Below are 15,174 nucleotides of genomic sequence, written 5' to 3' on the forward strand. Positions count from 1 at the left end.
ATACTTCAATTAAAAAATTAAAATTAAAAAATGTAAAACAAAGATTTTTCTTTTTTAATAAACTGAAGTGTGCAAGTCATTACAAGCTAAGCCCCTATTTAAGGCCACAAAATATACTTTTGATTTTTGTAAATAAAAATTCAAGTGGGGAGTTCTCTGGTGGCCTAGTGGTTAGGATTCTGGGATTTCACTGCTGCGGCAAAATACAGTAACAACTAAAAATTTAAATGACAAAAATAACATGTATAATGTAAAAAAATTGTCTATATTTTCAGTATCCATAAAACCATAAAAACATTGGGCAACATTTTGCAACAGGCAATTTTTGTGAAAACTATCCAATTACTATACAATAATCTAATTTGTGAAAATTTCATTTTGATTTCAAAATCTACCTATAACCAGCCAGAATTAAAGTGGACTGATAATTTTAAATATTTCCAAAACATTCTGACTATAGAATACTTATAGAATTATATATTTATTACTTTATCACATACTTTTATCAGCCACATTTCACTGAACAGGATTTCTTAAAAACTTACTTGCGACTGAGCTCTCACCACCACAGCAACAGTCAGCTCTACCCACCACCAGAGCCTCCCATCAAGCCCTCTTAGATAGCCTCAACCACCAGAGGGCAGACAGCAGAAGCAAGAAAAACTACAATCCTGCAGCCTGTGGAACAAAAACCACATTCACAGAAAGATAGACAAGATGAAAAGGCAGAGGGCTATATACCAGATGAAGGAACAACATAAAACCCCAGAAAAACAACTAAATGAAGTGGAGATAGGCAACCTTCCAGAAAAAGAATTCAGAATAATGATAGTGAAGATGATCCAGGACCTCAGAATAAGAATGGAGGCAAAGATCGAGAAGATGCAAGAAATGTTTAACAAAGACCTAGAAGAATTAAAGAACAAACAAACAGAGATGAACAATACAATAACTGAAATGAAAAATACACTAGAAGGAATCAATAGCAGAATAACTGAGGCAGAAGAACGGATAAGTGACCTGGAAGACAGAATGGTGGAATTCACTGCTGTGGAACAGACTGAAGAAAAAAGAATGAAAAGAAATGAAGACAGCCTAAGAGACCTCTGGGACAACATTAAACACAACAACATTTGCATTATAGGGGTCCCAGAAGGAGAAGAGAGATAGAAAGGACCAGAGAAAATATTTGAAGAGGCTATAGTCAAAAACTTCCCTAACATGGGAAAGGAAATACAAACCCAAGTCCAGGAAGCGCAGAGAGTCCCATACAGGATAAACCCAAGGAGAAACACACCGAGACACATAGTAATCAAAGTGGCAAAAATTAAAGACAAAGAAAAATTATTGCAAGCAGCAAGGGAAAAATGACAAATAACATACAAGGGAACTCCCATAAGGTTAACAACTGATTTCTAAGCAGAAACTCTACAAGACAGAAGGGAGTGGCATGATATACTTAAAGTGATGAAAGGGAAGAACCTACAACCAAGATTACTCTACCTGGCAAGGATCTCATTTAGATTTGATGGAGAAATCAAAAGCTTTACAGACAAGCAAAAGCTAAGAGAATTCAGCACCACCAAACCAGCTCTACAACAAATGCTAAAGGAACTTCTCCAAGTGGGAAACACAAGAGAAGAAAAGGACCTACAAAAACAAACACAAAACAATTAAGAAAATGGTCATAGGAACATACATATTGATAATTACCTTAAACGTGAATGGATCAAATGTTCCGGCCAAAAGACACAGGCTTGCTGAATGGATACAAAAACAAGACCCATATATATGCTGTCTACAAGAGACCCACTTCAGACCTAGGGACACATACAGACTGAAAGTGAAGGGATGGAAAACGATATTCCATGCAAATGGAAATCAAAAGAAAGCTGGAGTAGCTATACCCATATCAGATAAAATAGACTTTAAAATAAAGAATGTTACAAGAGACAAGGAAGGACACTACATAATGATCCAGGGATCAATCCAAGAAGAAGACATAACAATTATAAATATATATGCACCCAACATAGGAGCACCTCAATACATAAGGCAACTGCTAACAGCTATAAAAGAGGAAATTGACAGTAACACAATAATAATGGGGGACTTTAACACCTCACTTACACCAATGGACAGATCATACAAAATGAAAATAAATAAGGAAACAGAAGCTTTAAATGACACAATAGACCAGATAGATTTAATTGATATTTATAGGACATTCCATCCAAAAACAGCAGATTACACGTTCTTCTCAAGTGCGCACGGAACATTCTCCAGGATAGATCACATCTTGGGTCACAAATCAAGCCTCAGTAAATTTAAGAAAATTGAAATCATATCAAGCATCTTTTCTGACCACAACGCTCTGAGATTAGAAATGAATTACAGGGAAAAAAACGTGAAAAGCACAAACACATGGAGGCTAAACAATACGTTACTAAATAACCAAGAGATCACTGAAGAAATCAAAGAGGAAATCAAAAACTACCTAGAGACAAATTAAAACAAAAACACGACGATCCAAAACCTATGGGATGCAGCAAAAGCAGTTCTAAGAGGGAAGTTTATAGCAATACAATCCTACCTCAAGAAACAAGAAGAATCTCAAGTAAACAATCTAACCTTACACCTAAAGGAACTAGAGAAAGAAGAACAAACAAAACCCAAAGTTAGCAGAAGGAAAGAAATCATAAAGATCAGAGCGGAAATAAATGAAATAGAAACAAAGAAAACAATAGCAAAGATCAATAAAACTAAAAGCTGGTTCTTAGAGAAGATAAACAAAATTGATAAGCCATTAGCCAGACTCATCAAGAAAAAGAGGGAGAGGACTCAAATCAATAAAATTAGAAATGAAAAAGGAGAAGTTACAACAGACACCACAGAAATACAAAGGATCCTAAGAGACTACTACAAGCAACTTTATGCCAATAAAATGGACAACCTGGAAGAAATGGACAAATTCTTAGAAAGGTATAATCTTCCAAGACTGAACCATGAAGAAACAGAAAATATGAACAGACCAATCACAAGTAATGAAATTGAAACTGTGATTAAAAATCTTCCAACAAACAAAAGTCCAGGACCAGATGGCTTCACAGGTGAATTCTATCAAACATTTAGAGAAGAGTTAACACCCATCCTTCTCAAACTCTTCCAAAAAATTGCAGAGGAAGAAACACTCCCAAACTCATTCTATGAGGCCACCATCACCCTGATACCAAAACCAGACAAAGATACTACAAAAAAAAAAACAACTGCAGACCAATATCACTGATGAATATAGATGCAAAAATCCTCAACAAAATACTAGCAAACAGAATCCACCAACACATTAAAGGATCATACACCACAATCAAGTGGGATTTATCCCAGGGATGCAAGGATTCTTCAATATACTCAAATCAATCAATGTGATACACCATATTAACAAATTAAAGAATAAAAACCATATGATCATCTCAATAGATGCAAAAAAAGCTTTTGACAAAATTCAACACCCATTTATGATAAAAAAAAAAAAAAGCTCTCCAGAAAGTGGGCATAGAGGGAACCTACCTCAACATAATAAAGGCCATATACAACAAACCCACAGCAAACATCATTCTCAATGGTGAAAATCTGAAAGCATTTCCTCTAAGATCAGGAACGAGACAAGGATGTCCACTCTCACCACTATTATTCAACATAGTTTTGGAAGTCCTAGCCACAGCAATCAGAGAAGAAAAAGAAATAAAAGGAATACAAATTGGAAAAGAAAAAGTAAAACTGTCACTGTTTGCAGATGACATGATACTATACATAGAGAATCCTAAAAATGCCACCAGAAAACTACTAGAGCTAATCAATGAATTTGGTAAAGTTGCAGGATACAAAATTAATGCACAGAAATCTCTTGCATTCCTATACACTAATGATGAAAAATCTGAAAGAGAAATTATGGAAACACTCCCATTTACCACTGCAACAAAAAGAATAAAATACCTAGGAATAAACCTACCTAGGGAGACAAAAGACCTGTATGCAGAAAACTATAAGACACTGATGAAAGAAGTTAAAGATGATACCAACAGATGGAGAGATATACCATGTTCTTGGATTGGAAGAATCAATATTATGAAAATGACTATACTACCCAAAGCAATCTACAGATTCAATGCAATCCCTATCAAATTACCAATGGCATTTTTTACAGAACTAGAACAAATCATCTTAAAATTTGTATGGAGACACAAAAGACCCCGAATAGCCAAAGCAGTCTTGAGGGAAAAAAATGGAGCTGGAGGAATCAGACTCCCTAACTTCAGACTATACTACAAAGCTACAGTAATCAAGACAATATGGTATTGGCACAAAAACAGAAACATAGATCAATGGAACAAGATAGAAAGCCCAGAGATAAACCCACACACCTATGGTCAACTAATCTATGACAAAGGAGGCAAAGATGTACAATGGAGAAAAGACAGTCTCTTGAATAGGTGGTGCTGGGAAAACTGGACAGCTACAGGTAGAAGAATGAAATTAGAATACTCCCTAACACCATACAGAAAAATAAACTCAAAATGGATTCGAGACCTAAATGTAAGACCGGACAGTATAAAATTCTTAGAGGAAAACACAGGAAGAACACTCTTTGACATAAATCACAGCAAGATCTTTTTTGATCCACCTCCTAGAGTAATGGAAATAAAAACAAAAATAAACAAATGGGACCTAATGAAACTTCAAAGCTTTTGCACAGCAAAGGAAACCATAAACAAGACGAAAAGACAACCCTCAGAATGGGAGAAAATACTTGCAAACGAATCAACGGACAAAGGATTAATCTCCAAAATATATAAACAGCTCATTCAGTTCAATATTAAAGAAACAAACAACCCAATCCAAAAATGGGCAGAAGACCTAAATAGACATTTCTCCAAAGAAGACATACAGATGGCCAAGAAGCACATGAAAAGCTGCTCAACATCACTAATTATTAGAGAAATGCAAATCAAAACTACAATGAGGTATCACCTCACACCAGTTAGAATGGGCATCATCAGAAAATCTACAAACGATAAATGCTGGAGAGGGTGTGGAGAAAAGGGAACCCTCTTGCACTGTTGGTGGGAATGTAAATTGATACAGCCACTATGGAGAACAATATGGAGGTTCCTTAAAAAACTAAAAATAGAATTACCATATGATCCAGCAATCCCACTACTGGGCATATACCCAGAGAAAACCATAATTCAAAAAGACCCATGCACCCCAATGTTCATTGCAGCACTATTTACAATAGCCAAGTCATGGAAGCAACCTAAATGCCCATCGACAGACGAATGGATAAAGAAGATGTGGTACATATATACAATGGAATATTACTCAGCCATAAAAAGGAATGAAATTGAGTTATTTGTTGAGACATGGATGGATCTAGAGACTGTCATACAGAGTAAAGTAAGTCAGAAAGAGAAAAACAAATATCGTATATTAATGCATGTATGTGGAACCTAGAAAAATGCTACAGATGAACCGGTTTGCAGGGCAGAAGTTTAGACACAGATGTAGAGAACAAACGTATGGACACCAAGGGGGGAAAACCGCGGTGGGGTGGGGATGGTGGTGTGCTGAATTGGGCGATTGGGATTGACATGTATACACTGATGTGTATAAAATTGATGACTGATTTAAAAAAACCCAAAAACTAATTTACTGTTTACTTCATTTGTATGTGATGTTCTCCTTATAACATCATTAACATGGAGACAGGGACCACATTACAAAAGTAACAATGTAAATCCCTGCCCCACTTTTTAATAGGGAAGAAAAAAACAAAACAAAACAAAACTTACTTGCAACCTTTCCAGTACATTCAAATGAATATTCATTGAAATAAGAATATTTTCTAAGTAGTTATCTGTTGTTTACATCATGTTAAATAAACTATTTTTAAATAAACAAAACTTGCATTGAGTTTCAGGGGAAGGAAAAAAGACTAATGAACAAAAAAACGTACGTGAAAAGACTTTCTGGGGGACTTCCCTGGTGGCGCAGGGGTTAAGAATCCCCCTGCCAATGGAGGGGATACGGGTTCGAGCCCTGGTCCGGGAAGATCCCACGTGCCGCGGAGCAACTAAGCCCGTGCACCACAACTACTGAAGCCTGCGCGCCTACAGCCTGTGCTCTGCAACAGGAGAGGCCACTGCAATGAGAAGCCCGCGCGCACTGTGACGAAGAGTAGCCCCTGATCGCCACAACTAGAGAAAAGCCCACGCGCAGCAACAAAGCCCCAAGGCAACCAAATAAATAAATTAATTTTTTTAAAAAGTGAAATAACATACTCTAATAGAATTGGTCATTTTGCATTTCAGCATAATAAATGAAATATGTTTAAAGAGGATCTGAAGAGAATTAATTTATCAGTTAGGGCAAACAGAAGTAAGAGATCTCTCCGTACACTTGAAAAAGAATCAAACTATTTCTGTGATAATCCATCAATTGATGAGTGTGTTCTCAATCTCACAGAGTAAATGGATTCAGGAGAAATATGCTATAACAATGATACACATATGGATTGAGTAAAATTTCACAGTATATTTTCATGGCATTTATATTAACTTACACGGCACTCTATAAAATGGAACAAAATGAGAATGTTACTAATACAATAAAAGTACCAATAAGTTAGAGCTAAGTACAATAAGAGAATTGTGAAAAGGAAACTTATGAAAATATTTTCTATTAAAATTTTAAATAAACACGTCACATACAAGCTCAAAATACAAACCCTGGAATTCAGGTGTTAAGTGCTCAGTGTTTTGTTACTTTCATTGATCCTCCCAGGGGCCAAAGTTAACACCTCTATCTCCAAGTCAGCAAACTGAGGCTCAAGGAGCTTTAGCAAGTTGTCCAGATTATTTCCCACTGGGGAATCCACACGGAGACCTCAGTACCCAGCAGCCCCCTCCTCGATGCATGTAAGTCCATGGGGGCTGATCCAGATCGTGGGTTGTGAGACGCCCCATTTATTTCTGACATGCCCCTGGGGATAGAGGGGTCTGGAGCTAGAGGGATCTGAGGACATCAGGGGGAGCTAAAGGTGGCTGGCACCAGAATGTCACCCACAAAGGGAGCTGCATAGGAATGGACAGCTCCCGTCTTCACATCTTTCAGTGGACCAGAGGCAGGTCAGCTCCTAATCCCCACCTTACATAGGAGGAAACAGGCCTCGGGAGGAGTGTTTGCCTGTGGGTCCTTGCACTGGTCAGGGATACAGAATTTAAACCCAGAAGCCTGGATGAGGACTTGTGGAGTCTGACCACTGATCTCTTCATCACCCCCCCCACCCCAGCCAGGCTTTGGGACTCAAAGGAAAGACCAGTCCATCCTGATGAAATCTTGTCCCTGGGACTTCCCTGGTGGCACAGTGATTAAGAATCCACCTGCCAATGCAGGGGACACAGGTTCAAGCCCTGGTCTGGGAAGATCCCACATGCCACAGAGCAACAAAGCCCGTGCACCACAACCACTGAGCCTGCGCTCTAGAGCCCGCGAGCCACAACTACTGAAGCCCATGAGCCTAGAGCCTGTGCTCCACAACAAAAAGAAACCACCACAATGAGAAGCCCGCGCACCACAATGAAGAGTAGTCCCCACTCTTGTAACTAGAGAAAGCCCGTGAGCAGCAACAAAGACCCAACGCAACGATAGATAGATAGATAGATAGATAGATAGATAGATAGATAGATAGATAGAAAGATAGATAGACAGAGAAAAATAAATCTTGTCCCCATCTGCTCCAACCCAACTTCCACGGTGATACAAACCAGAAAAATGTGTAAGCACTATAAAGCAAGGCTTTATTGTATTCTTCAGTGACTGAACTTAAGAATATAGAGAATATGTTTAAAATGTATATTAAATTTAAAATGGTACGTCTAAGTATCCATTGCATTGTGAATACTGCAGATGTTTTTCAAGTGAGAAAATTCTGCCAGTAAAGTTACTCCATAAAGCAAAATCACTTTTTAAAAATAATATTAAAAATATTAAAAAATGAGTGAAATTCCAACATACATCTTTATTGTTTCACTGTCCTATTTGTTAAAGGAAAATAGCCAAAGGTCAATAAAGAAAAAGATTTGAGCAAATATTTTAACAAAGATACACAGATAGCAAATGAACATCTGAAAAAACGCTCATCATGAATCCTTACAGAAACTCAAAACAAAAAGTGATGTAACTCTAAAAACTCAGTTAAAAGGCTAAAATTAACACGACTGATAAACCAAGTATTCAGTAGAATATGGAAGAAATGGAATTCTCATACATTGCTGGTAAGATGCAAAAGGTCCAATCATTTTAGATCACAATATGTTAGTTTCTTCAAAAGTAAAACAGTTGTGGGACTTCCCTGGTGGTCCAGTGGTTAAGAAACTGCCTTCCAATGTAGGGGACAGGGGATTGATCCCTGGTCGGGGAACTAACATCCCACATGCTGCAGGGCTACTAACCCCACAGGCAGCAACGAAGAGCCCACTTGCCACAACAAAAACCCAACGCAGCCAAAAAAAAAAAAACAGAAGTAAAACAGTTGTGACTCATGCATTACATTCTAAGTTACTGACAAAAGATAAAAGAAACATACATATTCTTCATATATTCATATAAAGAACACAATTTTTATACCAGCCTTATTTTCAGAAGTCAAAATCTAGAAACAAGCCAAATGCCCATAAAGAGAATGGATAAACTAACCGTCGCATATCGAAAAATATTATTCAGTCAAAAACAAAACAAAAACCAAAAGCACTATATACCACTGATGAATCTCAAAGTAATTATGATACATAAAGGAAAACAAAAAAAATATGGTAAACAACATATGATTCCAATAATATAAATTCAAGAAAATGCAAGGTATCTACTGTAAGGAAAGTAAATCAATGGTTACTTGGAGAGGTGAGAAAGGCAAGGAGATTATAATAGGAATGAGGTAAATATACCATGACAGATATGGTCAATATTAGGACTATGATGATGGTCTCAGAGGTTCACACCTATGTCAAAACTTATCAAATTGTACACTTTAAATATATTCGTATTAGCACATGTAAATTATACCTTAGTAAAGTTTTAAAAAATAGCTCAAGATTTAAAGATTTCTATGTCCCAGTCCTTTCAGAAAATAGGTTTGGCAACCTTACACTGACTCCACCATTTCTCTCCTTATGCCCTGGGGGGTTGGGGCGGCAGTCAGTCTTGCCTCAGTGGCAGCAAATATGGTGAGCAATAAAGAACATTTCCACCTGAAGTCAAACAGGAATGCTGTCTGGGTCACAAGACCCACATCTGTGGACTAGATCCCCTTTTTTCTCTTTCTTCCTGCCCGTGCAGTAATGGCCTTGAGGTGAATATTACAGAGGCTAAAGGAATCCACAAAACCTTTCAATTATTTTTATTTTCTCTGATGACTTCAGCTATACAAGATAAACATGCCTGGAGGTTCTGAGATTTGTGTACAAACTGATTCTCCACAGTCATTTTAACATTGACACACTAGTAGGCTGCAGCCTTCTCCTCTCCCTAGTAAACCAGTTTCTGTACCAATTATGGTTTCCCCTGGACCCAATGGTCTTAGAACCAGTGACACTAGGCCAATAAATTGTGGCCATCAGGGAATATGGCTCTCTGTAGACCTGGGGAAGATAATCCCTCAACAGTGCTGAAATGCTGTGACCTCTCCTTTGAGGAAGGGAAAAAATTCATTCTGCTTTCAAAGCTCTTGAGATTCTCACAGCTGCCGCTTCTCAGGGACATCTCAGAGACTCCTAAAACACAAAGCCTCCAGGCTTCAAATGAAAACCAGAAATCCCTGCAGTCTTTCCTAGGAGGCAGTGGGCAGCAATGCAAATTTGGTCAAAACTGGCAAGCTACTGTCTGCCATCAAACCGTCCCTCCTCAGACACAGAAATTTTGAGACCCTTAAAAATTGTTCTCCCCTTTATGCTTACAGAGTACAAACCTGTGTATAAACTACCTGCACAGTAAACAGAACTTCCAAGATTAAAGAGGACGTAAGGAGCTTGTAAGGCCTTGATTATTTTACAAGCCAAAGCAATCTGCAGCAGGCAGTTACCCAGTTCATGATTTGGGAGCTGGAAAAACTTACTACTGTCACGTGAGACCAACACATCCCTGTGTTGTCATTCTCTGCAAGCTGCCAGCTAAACTTTTGGTATCTTCTGGGCCAACACTGACCAGGTCCATGTTCAAGATAAGTCAGGGAGGAGTGAAAGCTGAAGCCATAAAGGTTCAGGTGACTCCTAACTTGGCCAATACATGGGAAGACAGAGGTCAGCTTCCCTGAGCACACTGGGTTGGTGACTGATGCACACTGTGAACCTGCCAGGTGGTGGAGGTGAAATGGCCTTGACCCCAGAGATGGAAGTGACATAAATCTGGGAAGAGCCCTGGACAGGTTAGAGAGTGCAACATAGTCACACACTTCCCACATAACTGAAACTTATGGGGAAATCTCCCCACTGTGCATGCTCAAATGTCTGAGAGTTAACTCAGACATATGGCTCCTCAGTTTCCTCTGGTACCCTTACACTGAACAAGAAAAATGCACATCCCCAGTACAACTAAGGCCTTTCTCTAGTGTGAACTCTCTGATGTTGAGAAAGGGTAGATTTTCGCATAAAAAATTTCCCACATTCTCTACACTCATAAGGCCTTTCTCCAGTGTGACCTCTCCGGTGTTGACTAAATTGGGAACTATCCCTAAAGGATTTCCCACACTCACTGCACACATAAGGCCTTTCTCCCGTGTGAACTCTCTGGTGGTAACGGAGTTTAGAGCTAGAGATAAAGGATTTCCCACACTCACTGCACTCATAAGGCCTATCTCCTGTGTGAACTCTCTGATGATAACGAAGGGTGGAACTGGAGGTAAAAGATTTCCCACATTTGCTGCACTCATAAGGCCTTTTGCCTGCATGAACTCTCTGATGATAAGAGAGGGTGGCACTACTAGTAAAAGATTTCCCACACTCACTGCACACATAAGGTCTTTCTCCTGTGTGAACTCTCTGGTGTCGAATCAGTATGGAGCTATTGGTAAAAGATTTCCCACACTCATTGCACTGATAAGGCTTTTCTCCCCTGTGAACTCTCTGATGATAACCAAGGCCAGAGATAGAGGTAAAAGACTTCCCACATGCACTACACTCATAAGACCGTTCTCTATTATGAATTTTCTGGTGTGTTGAGAGGGAAGATTTTTGGCTAAAAGATTTCCCACATTCACCACACTCATAAGGTCTTTCTCCAGTGTGAGCTCTCCGGTGTTTATTGAATTGTGATCTATCCTTAAAGGATTTCCCACATTCACTGCACTCATAAGGCCTTTCTCCAGTGTGCACTCTGTGATGATAACGGAGGCTGGCACTAAAAGTAAAAGATTTCCCACATTCACTGCATTCATAAGGCCTTTCTCCTGTATGAACTCTCTGATGATAACGGAGGGTAGAACTAGAGGTAAAAGATTTTCCACATTCGCTGCATTCATAAGGCCTCTTTCCTGCATGAACTCTCTGATGGTAACAAAGGGTGGAGCTGGAGGTAAAGGATTTCCCACATTCACTGCACACGTAAGGCTTTTCTCCCGTGTGAACTCTCTGGTGTTGAATGAGTGTCCATCTATTGTTAAAAGATTTCCCACATTCACTACAGTTGTAAGGCCTTTCTCCTGTGTGAACTCTCTGGTGTAAAAGGAGGTTATTCCTTCGGATAAAGGATTTCCCACATTCACTACACTCATAAGGCCTTTCTCCAGAATGAACTCTCTGATGATATTGGAGGTCAGACCTAGAGATAAAAGATTTCCCACATTCACTGCACTCATAAGGCCTTTCTCCTGTGTGAATTCTCTGATGATAACGGAGGGCAGAGCTAGTGGTAAAAGACTTCCCACATTCATCACACCCATAAGGCCTTTCCCCAAGGTGACCTCGTTCATGATACTGGAGGGTGGAGCTACAAGAAAAAGATTTCCCACATTTATTGCACACATACGGCTTTTCTCCTGTGTGAATTCTCCGGTGTCGAATGAGTGTCCACCTATTGTTAAAAGATTTCCCACATTCACTGCACTCATAGGGTCTTTCTCCAGTGTGTACTCTGTGATGATAACGAAGGCTGGAGCTAAAGGTAAAAGATTTCCCACATTCACTACACTCATAAGGCCTTTCTCCTGAGTGCACTCTTAGGTGTATAATTAGGTTATTTTTTCGGGTAAACGACTTCCCACATTCACTACACTCATAAGGTCTTTCTCCAGTGTGAACTCTGTGATGATAACGGAGAGCAGTACGAGTGATAAAAGATTTCCCACATTCACTGCACTCATGAGGCCTTTCTCCAGAATGAACTCTCTGATGGTAACGGAGGTCAGAACTAGAGATAAAAGATTTCCCACAATCACTGCACACATAAGGTCGTTCTCCTGTGTGAGATCTCTGATGATAACTGAGTGCAGACATAGAAGTAAAAGATTTCACACAGTCACTACACTTATAAGGCCTTTCTCCAGTTTGAAATCTCCTATGTGGAATGAACACTGAGCTATGGCTAAAAGATTTCGAACATTCACTGCACACATAACTGTTTTCCCCACTGCGCCATGGATGGGGATAAATGAGGACAGCTTTGTGGCTTAAAGATTTCCCACATTTGCTGCACTTGTACTGCCTTGCCCCAGTATGAATTCTTCGATGTTGATAGAGGGTTGAGCTTTGCCTAAAAGATTTTCCACATTCAGCACATACATGAAGCTTTTTTCCAATGTGGATTCTCTGGTGCAGAACAAATGAGGATTTGTACTTGAATGCTTTCCCACATTCACTGCACACAAAACACTGTCTTCCACTGTGGACACCATGGTCCTGAACAAGTGTGTGTTTGGGGCTGAGGGTTTTCTTGCATTCTCCCCAGGTGTGACGGCTTTTCCTGCCTTGTGAAGTTGACCCGCACTGGGTGATTGTGTTTGGCTTCTCCACAGTATGAGTGGCCTGTTGCTGTAGATGTCCCACGATGGTTGGGAAGTCCTTTTCAAACTCCCCACAGCACAATGGCTTCTGTGACACATGGAATCTGCAGCTCTTCACAAACGAGGCCTCATCCACACTGCTTCTGAGGGTTTTCTTTTCCATGTGCTGCTCCTGGTGCTGCTGAAAGTTTGCACTAAAATAAAATCGTTTTGCACATGCTCCACACCTCAAAAGTTTCTGCCTGTGTTGTGTTTCCTGGCATTCAGCCAAGTGGAAAACGTTTCTCAAGACTGGACCACACATCTCACAGGGGTGTGTCTTCTGGGAAGACAAAGCTGCCTTGGGAGTCCTAGCCTGTGACACTCCTAGAGAAGCAATCTGTTCAAAAGGTGCCTCTGTATCCTCTGCTCCACAGCAGCAACCTGAACAGAAAGAAATGTTGGTCAAGTACACGTCGACTATAGGGAAGGGTCAAGTTCATCACAGATGTGCATCTGTCTCATCTAGGTATTAGTCTATGAGATGCTTTTCAAGACACAGAAGTTGGAATTCAGTTGAAAGAACAGCCGACTGTTTTGCATTACTGAGCCTCAAGATCACAGAATAGTGGAGACCTCACCAGGGGAAGGAAACAAAAGACAGGGCGTGACACAAGGAAGAGAGGCAGGGTCTACAACTCATTTCTCTCCCAACGGCTTCTTACAGGATTTTTCTGCTGCTGATGTGAGACTGGGTAGAAACGTGCATCTAAGCCCATTAAAATCCCACAGCAACGTATTAGCTGCTATTCAAAATCAATTTAGGGAAATGTGAACATATCACAGCACAACCAATGTTGGTGAGTACTACAGAAACAGTGGTGAGAGAAATGGGAGAGATGTGGAGTCCAGAGAGGTGGAAATTATCCCTGGGCTGGAAGTCACAGTAGGAATCACAAGTAGTACAACTGACAAGTCAGCCAAGTGTTAACAGTGGAAAAGGAAAGATAGAAGTAAGGTATGACCACTGGAAATGGCACCTAAACCCTGGTTTAACAAAGACAGATTCCTGGTATGATCTGAACACAGCCTGATGTCATACTCTCCTTAGCTGCCATTCACCAGGACCAGGCCCCCTCTGAGACTACCATGCCATGACTGGAGTCATATCCATCCTGGCACATCTGTAAGCCCTAGTTAAGCAACTACATGGTACACGCAAGATACAAATCCTAAGGTAAAAACAGGACAGATGAATGACTTCTACTGTTACAGAGCAACTCAGCTCATAACAGACCCAGAAAACCGATCTAGAAGTGATGTCAGCATAACAGCAGAGGACACCAGCTTTCACCACCAACAAAAAACAGACAGCTAACTGCAAACGAAATTGGCCCTTGGAGGACTCAGAAATCCAATTAAGACACTGCAGCAACACAATGGAAATTGAAAAGTAGAATAACCACACAAAAAAGATCACTGTGGGGGGCTTCCCTGGTGGCGCAGTGGTTAAGAATCCGCTTGCCAATGCAGGGGACCTGGGTTCAAGCCCTGGTCCAGGAAGATCCCACATGCCGTGGAGCAAGTAAGCCTGTGCGCCATAACTACTAAGCCTGAGCTCTAGAGCCTGTGAGCCACAACTACTGAGCCCAAGTGCCACAACTACTGAAGCCCACGCACCTAGAGCCGGTGCTCCACAAGAGAAGCCACCGCAATGAGAAGCCCACACACTGCAACAAAGAGTAGCGCTGCTCGACACAACTAAAGAAAGCCCACATGCAGCAACAAAGACCCAACGCAGCCAAAAATAAATACATAAATAAATTTAATAAAAAAAAAAAGGATCGCTGGGGACACCAGCTTAACAGAAACATGGAGATGGATAGGAAATAAGATGAATGGTGGGAACTATGTGTATCAGCCAAATGGTGGCTGCCATCACATTCCCCAATGCCCTGCTCTGCAAAGGACCCCAGTAGCCTTTGCTTCAGAGAACCTCACCAGGCCCCGATATAGCTGCAGATCCCACCATCTGCACGGCAGAGAAGGGCAAGTGTTTATAGGTGTGGACACCAGCTGCCTGCTCTGCAGAGGGTACTGGCAGCTCGGGGGACCTGCAAGAGAATAATATGCCGAATCACCCCTGT

At 40.4% G+C, this 15,174-nt stretch overlaps 1 protein-coding gene across 5 annotated transcripts in view; it reads right to left on the reverse strand.

Moving 5' to 3' along the window:
• The window catches only part of LOC309617240 (zinc finger protein 587B-like), a 141,188-nt gene that overhangs the window by 107,213 nt on the left and 18,801 nt on the right, over window positions 1-15,174 (reverse strand). For 3 of the 5 annotated variants that reach the window (XM_082369144.1, XM_082369140.1, XM_082369148.1), the window contains one exon: window positions 9,440-13,471. The exons of the other annotated variants lie outside the window; for them this stretch is intronic. In XM_082369144.1, coding sequence (XP_082225270.1) covers window positions 10,644-13,471 — 2,828 coding nt within the window. In that variant the 3' untranslated portion in view covers window positions 9,440-10,643. Of the gene's footprint in view, window positions 1-9,439; window positions 13,472-15,174 lie in introns of those variants that run through there. 5 annotated transcript variants of the gene reach the window in all.

This window comes from Balaenoptera borealis (assembly GCF_965194805.1).
Source record: "Balaenoptera borealis genome assembly, chromosome: 19".
NCBI lineage: Eukaryota > Metazoa > Chordata > Mammalia > Artiodactyla > Balaenopteridae > Balaenoptera > Balaenoptera borealis.